General features: G+C 43.4%; 1 protein-coding gene across 1 annotated transcript in view; it reads right to left on the bottom strand.

The window, feature by feature from the left end:
- Nucleotides 1-934: 934 nt before the first annotated feature.
- GRPR (gastrin releasing peptide receptor) overlaps nt 935-14,896 on the bottom strand; it is a 32,831-nt gene continuing 18,869 nt past the window's right edge. The window contains exons 2-3 of the mRNA XM_028523179.2: nt 3,993-4,344; nt 935-1,497 (exon numbers count right to left, since the gene is read on the bottom strand). Of these exons, the coding sequence (XP_028378980.1) occupies nt 1,108-1,497; nt 3,993-4,344 (742 nt within the window). The 3' untranslated portion in view covers nt 935-1,107. The remainder of the gene's footprint in view (nt 1,498-3,992; nt 4,345-14,896) is intronic.

Here is a 14,896-nt window from a genome sequence, read left to right as displayed (position 1 = left end):
CTGAAAATCCTGTATACCAAAAATAAACGTCATACTTTATGCACTTGTAATGTTTGAGGAATTGATATCATGATCAATTTCCCCCCCCCAAAGGATTTTTTCTTCTACGGTGGAACTGAGTGCAAGTGGGCAATGGCAAAAAGAACTTCCATGAAATTAGAATTCAGAATGTGAGAGATTACTCCACAGCCTCGCACGGATCTTTACATACATGTCTATGTGTTTGGCTGTGGTTTTGCCTTAAAAATAGTATCTCAAGTATTTCTCCTATGTCCTCAGTAATGTCCAACACTTGAATTTGTCTTAAATTGCCTTCAGTATTATTAACTTTGGCACTGTCCTTCATATTATGAGTGTCAATAAAGTCTCTTTGTGAGTATAAATATTCCTGAAATACAACTGAAATCATATTTGTTAAAGCACAAGCTCTTGCTCAAAGAAATGACAAGGTGAAGTCTTTCACGAAGGGGACATCCAATGTATAATTTCATTTTCTATACAAATTTGATTCTTCATATGGGTTCTATAACTTGGTTGGCCACACCTGTATATCAGAAATGGATGCTTAGAATAATAATTTTCTATTTGATTACTTTTCTTAAAAAAAAGTAAAATTTGCTTTTCTTACTCCTATCAGGAGAAGTATTCACAAGTTGAAATGGAAAAGGGAAGCCATGCCCTGGCTGGCGTAGCTCAGTGGATTGAGCATGGGCTGCGAACCAAAGCATCGCAGGTTCGATTCCCAGTCAGGCCACATGCCTGGGTTGCAGGCCATGGCCCCCAGCAACCGCACATTGATGTCTCTCTCTCTCTCTCTTTCTCCCTCCCTTCCCTCTCTAAAAATAAATAAATAAAATCTTTAAAAAAAGACAGATAATGAATGAAAATACATTATTAAAAAAATTTAAAGAAAAAAAAAACAAGGAAGCCTTGACGGGCCTTTCGAATGTAATAGTGATCCATTTAGGCCTGTCCCCAACCAGCCTACACCACTCCTGAGCCTCACAAAGGGTCTTTAGAGATTACAGAGACAACAACAGCTGCGAAGGTTTCTTACCAGCCACAAAGCAAAACCAGGGGTACTGGGGGGCAGGGTCAGTGGTCGGTCTAGACGTACCCCTCATGACAGATGTTGCCATTGATAAGGCTGAAAGTGGCCGCGGAGGGGTTGGTGCTCTTGAAGGAGGTCATGCAGGTGGTACTTCTGCCGGTGCTGTGAGACCGGGTCAGCAGGCCAGGGCGGCAGCAGAGGAGCTGGCTGTTGAACTGCTTCCTAAAACTCTTGCTCAGCAGGTAGAGGGCGAAAGGGTTCACGCAGGAGTTGGTGAAGGCCAGGAGGCGCGCGCAGATACTGGTGACGAAGTGGAGCATGGAAGTGTCCACCTTGGAGTAGTGGTAGGAGCGGTACAGGTAGATGACGTGGTTCGGGAGCCAGCAGAAGGCAAAGAGGCCCACAAACACCAGCACCGTCTTGGCAAGGCGCTTCCGAGATTCGATCTGAGGGGAGAGTTGCACACAGAGAGGATAGAGGGACCCAGAGGTAGTGCGGGAGGATCGCACACAGACATTCAAGACAGAAAGACAGGGGAGAAGATTTCGGGGAAAATCGAAGTTCATAAAGCCATCAAAATGATTTCAGTAGGAGAAACGGGATGGGAGAGAATCAGATACATGAGAGAAAAGCATCAGAAGCAGATAGAAAAAGGAGAAAGGGTCAGAAACACAGAAATGGAGAGGCCGGGAAGCAGAAATCCATGAGGCAGAATACAGTTAGCCCATGCCACTATGAACAGATCTTTAAGCAAAGCTGATGATACGCTCGAACGGACTGCACACTGAAATTCTAGTCAGTGCTCTCTTTTCTCAGGAGCGCATTGGTGCAGTTTATCAGCCATGTGACTTCGTGTCTTTTTCCGCAGCTCAAAATCTATTTCTTCTGATGCTCCCACACAAAAAACCCCCCAAAACTCCCACAGTCAACTTAGTTTTTCCTCAATGGCCAGACTAAGATAATTAGCTATTATTATTATTATTAATCTCAAGGTATTTCTGGACTATATTATAGAGGAAGTTTTTACTGCATCTTTCTCATTAAAGAATTTGGAATGTGCCCTGGCTGGCGTAGCTCAGTGGAATGAGCACAGGCTGCGAACCAAAGCATCGCAGGTTCGGTTCCCGGTCAGGGCACATGCCTGGGTTGCAGGCCCTGGCCCCCAGCAACCGCACATTGATGTTTCTCTCTATCTCTATCTCCCTCCCTTCCTTCTCTAAAAATAAATAAATAAAATCTTAAAAAAAAAAAGGCAGTGACCTCTGTCTGGCTCATTTAAAAAAAAAGAATTTGGAATACAATGTACATTCAGTATTGAGAGGTCTTTCAAGCAAGGAAATAGTTTCAATGAAACCCGTCACTGTTGCCTTACAAATAAAGCTTCTCCTTTCCCCCCTGAAATCAGCTCTGATAGGTGAAGCCTCCAGCTGAGTTAGCTGTACATTCAAATGGTCGGGGAGTCTTTCTGTTTCTCCATCATTAATATGTAATCTGCATTTGGAGTGGAAGGGAAGATCTGGCTAAAAGGAGAAAGCCAGAGCCTCCCTGGCTTCTACCATTCTTACTGGAAGGATGACATTGCAGGGGTTACATGGTTGGGTAAGGGAGTCTAACACACAGGAAGGGCACCCTACCTTCCGGGCAGACTAGGGTGTCCATATGCTCTCTTGCAATCCTCCAACAGCTTTACAGCTTAGGGGTTATTATTCCATGTTGTGGATGAGGAAATTGAGGCTCACAGAGGGTAAGTCATTAACCTGGGTTTGAAACTGAATCAGTGTGCGCCTGTCTTAATCAAACTGCTTCTTTTTCTTCAAGCAGCCTCGTTTCCTGCCTGCTGTGCTTTTTTGCCATGTGGAAATCCTCTTCCTTATCCAAACCATGTGATTGGAATTTCAAGGAGTCATATCCCTCTGAGCCTCAACATTTTATTTTTTTTTTAAGAAAAAACAACAACAGCCCTGGCTGGCGTAGCTCAGTGGAGTGAGCCCGGGCTGGGAACCAAAGTGTCCCAGGTTCCATTCCCAGCTAGGATACATTCTTGGGTTGCAGGCCATAACCACCAGCAACCGCACATTGATGTTTCTGTCTCTCTCTCTTTCTCCCTCCCTTCCCTCTCTAAAAATAAATAAATAAAATCTTAAAAAACAACAACAATAATAACAAAACAATACTTGTTTCAGATATTTCTCAAAAAGAACTCATACTCTTAAGCAGGGGTGTCAAACTCATTTTCACCAGGGGCCATATCAGCCTTGAGGTTGCCTTCCAAGGGCCAAATGTAACTTTAGGACTGTATAAGTGTAAATATTCCTTAACTAGGGGCAAGGAGCTCGGCATTAGGCCCTTTGATGTAGACAACCCTGAGGCTGATGTGACCCCAGGTCAAAATGAGTTTGACACCCCTGCTCTAAATCCTTCAGGTTCTCAACACCTCCGTAGCTCCGATCTTTAAGAAGAGAACATGTATATAAAGAGCACCTGAATTGCTGGGCCTCCGTGGCTAGGAGTTTCCATTTGCCACCTGAACACAGATCCCCCACCTCCCCTAATTACAGAATCAGGTGATGTGATCACCTAAATACTGTGCTTGTCAGCGGCGTTCAAAAGAAATGCAAGGGATCAGCCCTGGCTGGCATCGCTCAGTGGATTGAGCTCGGGCTGCGAACCAAAGTGGCGCAGGTTCGATTCCCAGCCAGGGTACATGCCTGGTTTGCAGGCTATAACCCCCCAGCAACCGCACATTGATGTTTCTCTCTCTCTCTCTCTCTCTCTCTCTCCCTCCCTCCCTCCCTCCCTTCCCTCTCTAAAAATAAATAAATAAAATCTTAAAAAACATTAAAGACATAATAGTAAATTAGTTAAAAAAAAAAAGAAATGGAAGGGATCAAATCAGGGATCAAATCCCCAAGGAGGAAATGAATCAGTCGTAAGCACCCACCTGCTTCTTGACGTGTATATTCCCTTCCACAGGCAGATTGTAAGCACTCTGGATCAGATTTTTGGCAATGAAGTAGTAGTAGACGGAAATGATGGACAGCGGGATGATGTAGAAGATGAGAAAGGACGCCATGGAGTGGATTTTGGGGTGCAGCTCGTTCGAGTGTGGGTATGGCGCACAGCTGATGAAGGTCTGATTGGTGCTTTCCTCGTGGAAAGGATGTAGATCAGAGAACACAGCTTCTGGGATGGCCAGAAGCATGGAGATGATCCAGATCAGAGCAGCTTTGAGGCAGATCTTCATCAGGGCATGAGAGGCCTGGATATCCATTGGCCGGACAATTGCCTTGTACCTGGGGCAGGAAAGAGCCAATGTTCTGCATCAGTTGCCTAATACTGTGACCAATAGCAGGGCTCGGACGAGGGTGAGGCGAGGGAGGCACCTGGGTGCAGTGTTTAAGGAGGTATTCTCTCTGAGCTTCGTGTCAGTGCAACTCTCCGCAACCCTGCCAGGGAGCGACCACTGAAATGTTGCACACAGAGTACCTCACTCATCTTATTCCAGTCCTGGCCCTGAACGGTGCCTTCCCCTTTCTCCAGCAGTAACGTGCTGTCCATATTCTCTCTCGATTTTAAGAATAAGTCTGAGGAAAGATGAAGCTCCTTTCGTTTCTATTCTTAAATCACAGGAATTAGCCACAAAGCATGTTTAAAGAAGGACACAGGGAAAAGTCAGTTGGCTTTTTCTTTTTTAGCAAAAACCTTCATTATGAGCATTCAAATGCAGTGTAGGGAACCTTAAGTCACGGAGTATTTACACATGTGCCTTTTCTCTTTTTCAAAAGATATAGAATGAATAGTCCGCTGAAAATTTTATACACAGGAGCATCCCTGTAGTCATCAAATTAATCTCTCTCTAGTCCTCCTACTTTCTTTCAGCCTCATCTCCTCTTGGGGTATTTGGGTCTTTCTTGGTTGCTGTGCTACACATGCCCCTGTCTTGGATCAAGTGTTCTGGGAAGCAGGCACTGAGATGAAATCAAGAGGACACAAAGGGTACCTGGGGAGCGATGCCCGAGAAGGGGAAAAGGGAAGGAAGCGGGGCTGGGCAAAGGGAGCTGTCAGATCCTGATGCCAACCCAACACGGTTTACACCAGTTAGGGTGACCAACCATCTTCGCTGGCCTGAAAACTCCCCCGTTGTAGCACTGAAAGCCCTACATCCTGGGAGATCTGTGACTCCCAGCAAACTGAAACTGCTGGCCACCCTGCTTCAGCTCAATGGGAAGCTCTGGAGCAAAGATTGCCCATTGGAGGACTGTCCTGGGAAGAAAAGTTCAGGCCCTTATATCACCACCTTGCTTGGCTAACGGTGCCGGCTGCCCAAAAAGGGTGTGACCTCAATTACTACCCGATTCAGTCACTGGGCAGGAATTGCCAGAAAGAGCATGACCATGGCTTGAAAGCTGAAGTGGACCATGAAGGAGCTGATAGTGGGAGGCTGCAGTAACCCCAGCCCCTGCAGCTGGACACTGAGTCATTTCTTCGAGGGAAGTCTGAGCTGAGCATCTCCCCGTCTGCCACTACTCCTCACATGATGCCCCGCATTGGGGGCCGCACAGCTATCTTGTGTACGCTTGTGTGAGAACCCACTAAAAGACGCGGTCCTGGTCAGCGGAGAATGTGTGTCTTTTTCCATCTTGGCATCTGCCAACATTGTGATTTGCACACACTCCCCAAACATTTGTTCAACTGAACATGAGATGCTATAAGTGTGGAAGTTGGGACCAACGACGTGTGAGGGTGTTCACTGCTGAAAATGCCGTGTTGAAAGTGGATTCTAGCCCTGGCTGGCGTAGCTCAGTGGATTGAGCGCGGGCTGGGAACCAAAGTGTCCCAGGTTCGATTCCCAGCCAGGGTACATGCCTGGGTTGCAGGCCATAACCCCCAGCAACCACACATTGATGTTTCTCTCTCTCTTTCTCTATCTCCCTCCCTTCCCTCTCTAAAAATAAATAAATAAAATCTTTAAAAAATTAAAGATCATTGATGTTAAAAAAAGAAAGTGGATTCTACCTATGCTACTCTTTTATATCATAGACTTTAGTGATGGAGGAACATTTATTTATTTTTTAAAAAGATTTTATGTATTTATTTTTAGAGAGGGAAGGGAGGGAGAAAGAGAGAGAGAGAAACATCAATGTGGGATTGCTGGGGGCCGTGGTCTGCAACCCAGGCATGTGCCCTGACTGGGAATCAAACCTATGATGCTTTGGTTCGCAGCCCGTGCTCAATCCACTGAGCTACACCAGCCAGGGTGGAGGAACATTTCTTAATGCTTGTTTCTGTGTTTTTTAAACCTCCACTGAGTTACCATTCTTAGCTGCACCCTGCCTCTTCGCTCACCTTCCTCCTCCCTCCAGGGAAGGGGGGCAATTTATTAAGTGGAGAGTTTGGGGAAAGGAATCTGACATTTTCCTTGGGCTCAGAGAGGCCTATGGTTTTCTAACGGTCCCTGATTAGGCTCACCTAATAAAGGAAATCAGAGTGCAAGATCGTTATTGCTGTGGACCTCAGTCACATTCTCCAACAGCTTTATCAGACACAGCCCCATCATTTTTATTGTTGGCTCTCTGATTTCTTTGTCTAGCTCTCTGGCCGAGGCTCAGGTAGGGAAGAGGGGGCTTGTGTTCACTGCGCATCCCTGGCACTGCAGAGCTGCGCTACACACCTGCTTCAGTGTGCCCGGGTTTGCTTTGCACCCCTATTTTGTATTCGTTCATTTTAAACAATCATAAAAAGCATAAACGTTTCAAAGAGATATCTACTTTCTTCTGGCAGTTTCTCTAGTCACTAGTCATTTCAAACACTTTTATTCCTACTTTAGAATGTAGGCAAGAAATTGAGATCCTTAATTAAAGGTATGTAAATGTATTTACCCAAAGATGTACTATATGACTACAAATATCCCCAATAGATTAAAGATAAAGTGGTAATTACGACTTCTATCTGCATTTTCTGGCAGCTAGCACTCATCAGCACCATTAACTCTCCTAGTGACGGTGATTCACTCATACGTGGGTCGGAGACCGGAGTGAATGCTTACTTCCTTCTGTCTTGGGAATCTTATATTCCTAAGTGCAAAATGCCATGAGAACGACTGAGCTGCTATTTCAATCTCTCATCTTTTAAAACATAAAAGACAGTGTAAAAACGCTTTTTATAGTTTTTCAAAAAGAATGATTTGAATCTAAACCTAAGAAGCCTCTCGATCTATGTACCGGTTTTCAGGAAAAGTGGGAATAGAAGAGCCTGCTAAATGATGCCATGGAGATACAAATCCTGAACTGGAAAATTCTACAGGTATAATGACCCCATTTTCTCAGCAAATATATAGCATGAAAAATCAGGGAGAATGATTACACACAGATTGAAATGTGTAAGACATGTCAATCAAGTGCAATGTATCTATTTTGGATTTTGATTCAAACCAGTCAATTTTTCATACCACTGAGGAAAATCAAACAGACTTCATACTGGCTATATCAAGGAATTATTTTTACTTTTTATTTTGTTGAATCATTGCCCAAGGACACTTTTTCATTGCTTTGGATGGGGGAGGGGGAAAGAGAGACAGAAACATTGATTTGAAGGAAACATCAATTTGTTGCCTCCCGTATGTACCCTGACTGGGGATCAAACCCACAACCTTTTGGTATGCAGGGTGATGCTCCAACCAACTGAGCCACACTGTTGGAGCCAAAGGAATTATTTTTAATGTTTTGCTTGTGAGAATGGCACTGTGATTGTATTTTTTAAAGCCTTTATTTATTAAAAACATACCCTATAGGCAAACATTTCTTGGACAGAATGCAAAAAACACTAACTGTGTTTTAGTTTGAAAAAAAAACCCTAAAATACTTATTAGTGAAATAATATAATTTCTATGGTATACTTTTAAATATTCAGACATTCATATATTACTTCTGCAATTAAAAATAAGTTTAAATGCACTGCAAATAATTTTCTGTTGTGGAATATTCATAAAGCATCAAGGGAAAGAAATCTCATTTACTAAGCTCTTGCCTCGTGCCAAGCAGAGAATAGCATATACATTATCTCATGTATGTTCCAGACATCGCCAACAAATAGGTGCTATTTTGCCCATTCTACAGGTAAACAAACTGCACCTCAGTTTCAGAGGTGGTGGAATCAATATTCAATTTAGGACCAACTCTTTTCAGGATACCACAGCTCTTTCGGAAGAAAGCTGTGGGTAAATTTTGCCCATAGATCAGATGCTTCCCAAATGTGTATGGAACATACCACATGCTGCCTGGACGTCTAATGGTCTTATAGGGCATGGATCATATCGATGTATTTGTTCTTCCAGTTTAGACTGCCCTACCCAGAGCTCCCAATGCAGGGAGACACCACTGGGAAATTCTCATTTAGGTGTGATGGCTGGTTGGACTGGAGTAGATATTTCATCTAAACCAGCCAATGAACTGCCTGGCCAGCTACTAAAGAGTGTCTCTTTCTCTTAAGTATGTAAACTAAAAACCAGAGAGGTCGCAGTTAGTCAATGGTAGATGTTAGAAAAACAAAGGTTTTGATGTCAAGGAAGGGATCAGGGCAGCCACATTTTAACCATGTGCAAGAGGCATAAGCAGAGTGGGTAGGCTGAAAGAAAGAGAAAGAATGGGGCAGAAATAAAAGAAGATGCTGGGATGATGTGGCCCTAAGTCGTACAGAGGGTTCTTGATTCCTGGCTCATGAACTACTTTTGAATGTACAAGAGGACTCCTGATATAAACTTAGCAGTTCTTCTGTCTCCTTTTCACTTGACTTAGTGTGAGTGGCTTTTGTTCTTTATCAACAGAAGAGCCTTCCGTAGAACAGCGAGTCATGGTAGTCCCTTAAAGTTACCATCGGATATGTTTCCAGCATCATTTTGCATAGAGCATCCCCCACTCTGGAAGAATGAGCTGTCAACTTCCAATTACACTCCCGAGATAAGACTAGTCTACGTCCTCTTCCAAAATTCTCCATCCCTTTTCTGTCTCCCTCCTTTCTTTGTGTCCAGTCTGGGGCTCCATTCATCTCAATCCTACCCTTCTAAATTCCAGCTTTTTTTTTTTAAGATTTTATTTACTTATTTTTAGAGAGGGAAGGGAGAGAGAGAGGGAGAGAGAGAGAGAGAAACATCACTGTGTGGTTGCTGGGCGTTATGGCCTGCAACCCAGGCATGTACCCTGGCTGGGAATCGAACCTGGGACACTTTGGTTCCCAGCCCGCGCTCAATCCACTGAGCTACGCCAGCCAGGGCTTAAATTCCAGCTTTTAAGTATCATCTTGATGAAGATTTTGCTGGCCAATCTGGACCTCAATCATTCCCGTCATTTGTCATAACCTGTTTAATTTCATGGCAGGATTATTTAGTGTTCTCATTTCATATTTACTATATGCACTGTCTTGAATTATTTTCTAGCTTTCCATGGTTATGTCTTTTCTACTTGAGTTCCTCATAAGTTTCCTGAAGACAGAAACTTATACCATCTCCTCTTCCCTTGTTTTTGCATCTCTAAAAAATATTCTAGGTCCCTTGTCCTGCTTACCACTTATTTCTAAAGAGAGGCTCAACAAATACTTGCTAGTTAATTGATTAATCATATGTGACTTGCAGATGGCTTTTATTTACAACTCCTCAGAAATGAGAGAACAGATCCACTTGTACATACTCAGAAAGCATCATCCTCCCATAGAGTGACAAATTCACTCCTCCGGTAATATGGTGCTCAAGACAATTGCTTCTCACTTCTGAAAACATCTGTGCTTCATTTTTTAAATGCAAACATTGAAAAGGTCACAAATGTTCTCTGTAACAAGATTAATATGTGAAAGCTATTCTTGGCAAGTAGAAGTGCCTGGCTCCACAGCCAAAGCTGGAAGGAAGACTTTGCCCACAGAAAGGGGGGTGTGTGTGTGTGTGTGTGTGTGTGTGTGTGTGTATTTTTTTTACAGAGGGAAGGGAGGGAGAAAGAGATAGAGGGAAACACCCATGTGTGGTTGCTGGGGGCCGTGGCCTGCAACCCAGGCATGTACCCTGACTGGGAATTGAACCTGTGATGCTTTGGTTCGCAGCCCGTGCTCAATCCACTGAGCTTTGCCAGCCAGGGCTAGACAGGTATATTTTTTATTCAAATATGGTTAGTTTGTTTATTTTGAAGGATCCATCATTTCAGCCCCTATTTGTCCATAATCACCTTCTGAAGTCCGTAGGGACTGTATAATAACCGTATTTTTAAACCCCGATTATATCCCTAATGCACACTACCTAGAGTGGGCTGAGGTGAAGAGAAAATGAAATGAACTAAATGGTCTCCAGTGTAATTGACACACTGTCAGCATTTAAATTAAAATTTTCATACCTAATAACATTTGACAAGACTATTAAACATTGGCTTTATTTTCTCCTGAGAATAACAGCAAGAACTTTTCTGAAGAAATGTGAGGCAATTATGAGCTGGCTTGTAAAATGACTGCAATCCACACCAATGGAACCTTATCTCCCTTTGCACCATTACTCTCCAAATGGAGAGCTTGCTGGTCCTGGGTGCCCGTGCAACCGTTATCTTTAAGTATGTAACAGATTACAGTCATCCTTCTCTGTTCTGCCCTCCAGGCCACATAACTCCTATGCTTTGTTTCACTCCTTTTAAAAATACTCCAGTTTCCTTTGGGCTCGAATGTGGAATGAGGGAACAAAGAGATATCTGATTCTTGATGGTAATTCTACCAACTATTTTTATGGTCTTGAATAAATCACAGACTCTTTGCACCTCAATATTCTCATCCCTGGACAAGAGATAATTCCTGCAACTTTAAGTGTAATAACTGGTTCCGGCCAAAATGATGAAACTAGCCAGGGAAAGACTTTAGGAAACACAATACTGACATAGTCTCAAAGTGTCTGCGTATAGACTACTATCTAATTGCAAAGGGGAAATGTACCTTTATGATGGGGAAATCTGGAGGTCACCCCTTTAATCACGTGGTTAAACCCAGGGTGAACTTGTCTAGTAGCCAAACTAGGCACAAAATCTGGAGCCCAAGATATCTTTAGAGACTCAGGAAGATATTTTAATTTTTTTTTAAATCAGAAGAAGAAATAATATCTGTCTTGGATTATATTAGTGCCTATTACAATACAATTATAACATACAATTTTTTTTAGATTTTATTTATTTGATTTTAGAGAGAGAAGGGAGGGGGGAGAGAGAGAGAGAGAGAAACATCAATGTGCAGTTGCTGGGGGCCATGGCATGCAACCCAGGCGTGTACCCTGACTGGGAATCGAACCTGCGGCACTTTGGTTCGCAGCCTGCGCTCAATCCACTGAGCTATGCCAGCCAGGATAAAATATAATTCTTAAAATTCTTTATTAAGAATATTAAATTCTTAATATTCTTAATATAAAATATTAAGAATAAAAATTCTTAATATTTTTTAGGGAGAAAGGTCCCCATGAAGGTAAATGTGCCAATGCCCCATGAAATTCATAATGTGGCCCTGATTAAACTGAGCATCATCAACACTGGGACAATCTGAGACGGCGTGCCTCCCGATGCGATGCAGTGGAGATGACATGACTTTGTCTATGCAGCATTCCTGCCCCAATGTTCCAAACTTGAATCCAACCATGAGGAAACGATCAGACAAATCTAAGTCTGGCACATTCTACAAAAGAAACCCCTTGTATTCATCAAAACAGTCAACATCATTTTTTAAAAGAAGAATGTAGGGGATCTACTGTTCCACCTTTAAAAAGATGAGCCCTAGCTGGTGTGGCTCAGTGGACTGAGCACCAGCCTGCAAACCAAAGGGTTGCTGGTTCGATTCCCAGTCAGCCTCATGCCTGGGTTGCGGCCCAGGTTCCCAGTAAGAGGGTGTGGGAGAGGTAAGCACATATGGATGTTTTTCTCCCTCCTTCCCCCCCTTTCCCCTTTGTTTAAAAATAAATAAATAGGGGAGTGGGGGCTGGATTGGGAGTAGAGGGGAGAAAACTGTATTTGAACAATGATTAAAATAAAAATAAATAAATAAAATCTTTTATAAAAACAACATAAAAAGATTTAAAAATATTGCAAGTAATCTTTTTTTTGCAATATATACATGTATCGAATCATTTTCTTATGCTCCTTAAATTTATCCAATGTTATATGCCAATTATGTCTCAATCTAACTGGGGGGAAATAGATCAAGTTGCACGTCTGCTGGAAGGTATGGACTGTCTTTTGGAGTCCACTATCCCAGAAGACACTGCTCAGAAAGTTTAGCTAGGGTTTCAGCAGGCTTTGTAAGAGTCTGTAGCAGAGACCTTCCTGCCTCTGGAGGAAGTGAGCTTTAAAATCAACTCAAGGCAGAGCATCATGTTCTATGTTATCAAGTGTAATTACATTTTTCCCTTTCTCGTTTTCCTCAGAGAGATGAAGATACAGGTCATGGATCTATGCATGATCTCCTCTGAGTAAAATCCTGAAGCTACCTTTCTGTGAGTTGCGATTTCCCTTCCATTGTATTCTCTCCCTGTGGGCGCGCACTGTCTCCCAGATAGTCAATCCTGGTTTGAGAACAGGTGTACGTATCAGCCATTGGCTCTTTAGGATGGACTGAAGTCAGTTTGGTCACTCTCCTGTATGCGAATTCCTATCTCTAATTACAATGTGCCAAAGAGTCGCATCTTTAAGTGGTAAATGGTGCTCCCCTCCACTGGTATTGGGATTAAGGAAGAAAACCAAATAAATAACCAGAATGCCTGTACCCCACCTGCTTCAGCTATGGTGAAACCGATGTGTTTCTAGGCAGACACACTACTCCTGTTCTTTTGAGTTGTTAAACCAAACTCCCTGCCTCTTTCATCCCCACATATGCACCCTGAAGTGCAAATGCCGCCTCAGGCCTAGAGTCAGATCTGAGCTCTTTCATCTGTTCAGAGGCCTCTTGGCCAAAAGACGCCCTCTGAATGAGACCTTAGAGCCAAGGTGAAACGCGGATTCTTGCAAGTCCTAAAACCAGAGACTGGAAGGAGGCTAAAGAAAGAGACACTAGCCTGGTTCAGTGGACTGAGAGCTGGTCTGTGAATGAAAGGGTTGCCAGATAGATTCCCAGTCAGGGCACATGCCTGGGTTATGGGCCAGGTCCCTGGTAGGGGGCGCACTGGCGGCAACCACACACTGATGCTTCTGTGCCTCTCTTTCTCTCTCCCTTTCCCTCTGTCTAAAAATAAATAAATAAATAAATATCTTTGTTTTTAAAAAAAGAGCTTTCTTTAAACAAAGAAAAGAAAGAATCACTAACACGGGGAAGCTATCAAAAGAGTAGGTAGTGTCCTGACTCATGTGGCTCAGTGGGCTGAGTGTCGTCTTGCAAACTAAAAGGTTGCAGGTTCGATTTCTCTCCCTCTCCTTCTCCCTCCCTTCTCTCTCTAAAAATAGATAAATGAAATCTTTCAAAAAAAAAAAAAAAAACAACAAGTACGGGTAGTGGTTGTGGGATTTGAGGGATGTAGAAGCTGGGGTATAAAGTGGGAAGAGGGATGCAAGCCGTTGTTGGCCATCTGATGGAGCTCTGGCAGAGGAAGTCGAGCAACTAACTCTTGAATCTTGGACCCAAATGGGCTTCAGCGGAATAATCTAATTCCCAAACTCAGTGCTAATCTGATAAGGGAGCCGTCAGGAGGGGTGAAATCAGGATGAAGCATTACAGTCGCCAGTGGGTATATTTAAAATGACAAAGGGGAGCAGGCACCAGTTAAATTTCAGTAGGTGTGCAAACATCCTGGCACGAGTTGTTCCCGGGCCATTCCTCAAAGCTGTTATGGAGGGAAGGAACAGATATTTATAACTTGTTAGACCTTTTCAACAATTTACGAGCCAAAAAGTTTGAAGAATGTTTATAAATCCTATTTCCAAATTGTAGTCAGACGCGGCCTGCATTCATTCCACCGAGTAGCGTACAAGATACACAGAGAACGGGGCAAGATGGCTCAGGCTCATAAACTGCCTTCATAAAGTGTCATTCATCCCCAAACACACACTGAGATAGGATTTGGGTGCAAGGAGTTTTTGGTGAGGAGATTCCAGAAAGCAGAGCAGGGGTCCCTCTCTGGGCAAGTGGAACACGGACCTGCCAGGGACCTCCAGGAGAGGCTGTGGGGAGCACATTCCAGAACTGTGCCACCACGAGGTGAGGAGGCTGGGGTATTGACCCGCCAGTACCCGTTGCTTTTTGATCGAGATTTATCCTGCGATATCAATTCTGTGGCACTCCAGCTTTGGCCCAGAATTTCCCTTGGCCAGACGTTACCCTGGGTCAGAAAAACACTGGAAGCCCCGGTTCGTTAGTGACCTCTGGTGTACAAGGGATACGGGTGGGCCCCCAACAGCACCCCCTATGTGAATTCTCCAGATTCGGTCAGTTTATCAAGCATATCTGTAGAAAATGAAATATCAGAGATAATATCCGTTTTTAAATGTATTTCAAATGGTTGGGGATAAAAATAGAATTTCGAAGGTACCTCAATGAAACGCATTCTTTGCAAAACAAGAATCATTAGAGTTCAAATACCATTATGGCATATGAATCACTGTGTCTAATTATAAAAACTTAACAGCGCTATAATGAAATAACCCTGGATGAGAGGCTTTATCCATGCTGAAATCATGACCCACCTGTGGAGCCTATTGGTGCCTCTGGCTCAGGAAGTTGACCCCGGCAGTGTCGGGGGAGGCATCATTGACTGGATGGAGACGGGGAGCTCTGCGTGTTACTCCCGTGTCCCTAATTAGCTATTTTTGCATAGGCATGCTGTCTTGATTATTTTATTTTATGTTTTATTTCACA

Source organism: Phyllostomus discolor, chromosome X (assembly GCF_004126475.2).
Source record: "Phyllostomus discolor isolate MPI-MPIP mPhyDis1 chromosome X, mPhyDis1.pri.v3, whole genome shotgun sequence".
Taxonomy (NCBI): Eukaryota; Metazoa; Chordata; class Mammalia; order Chiroptera; family Phyllostomidae; genus Phyllostomus; species Phyllostomus discolor.
The sequence above is the reverse complement of the archived record's forward strand: the minus strand, read 5'-3'. Positions and strand labels throughout refer to the sequence as shown.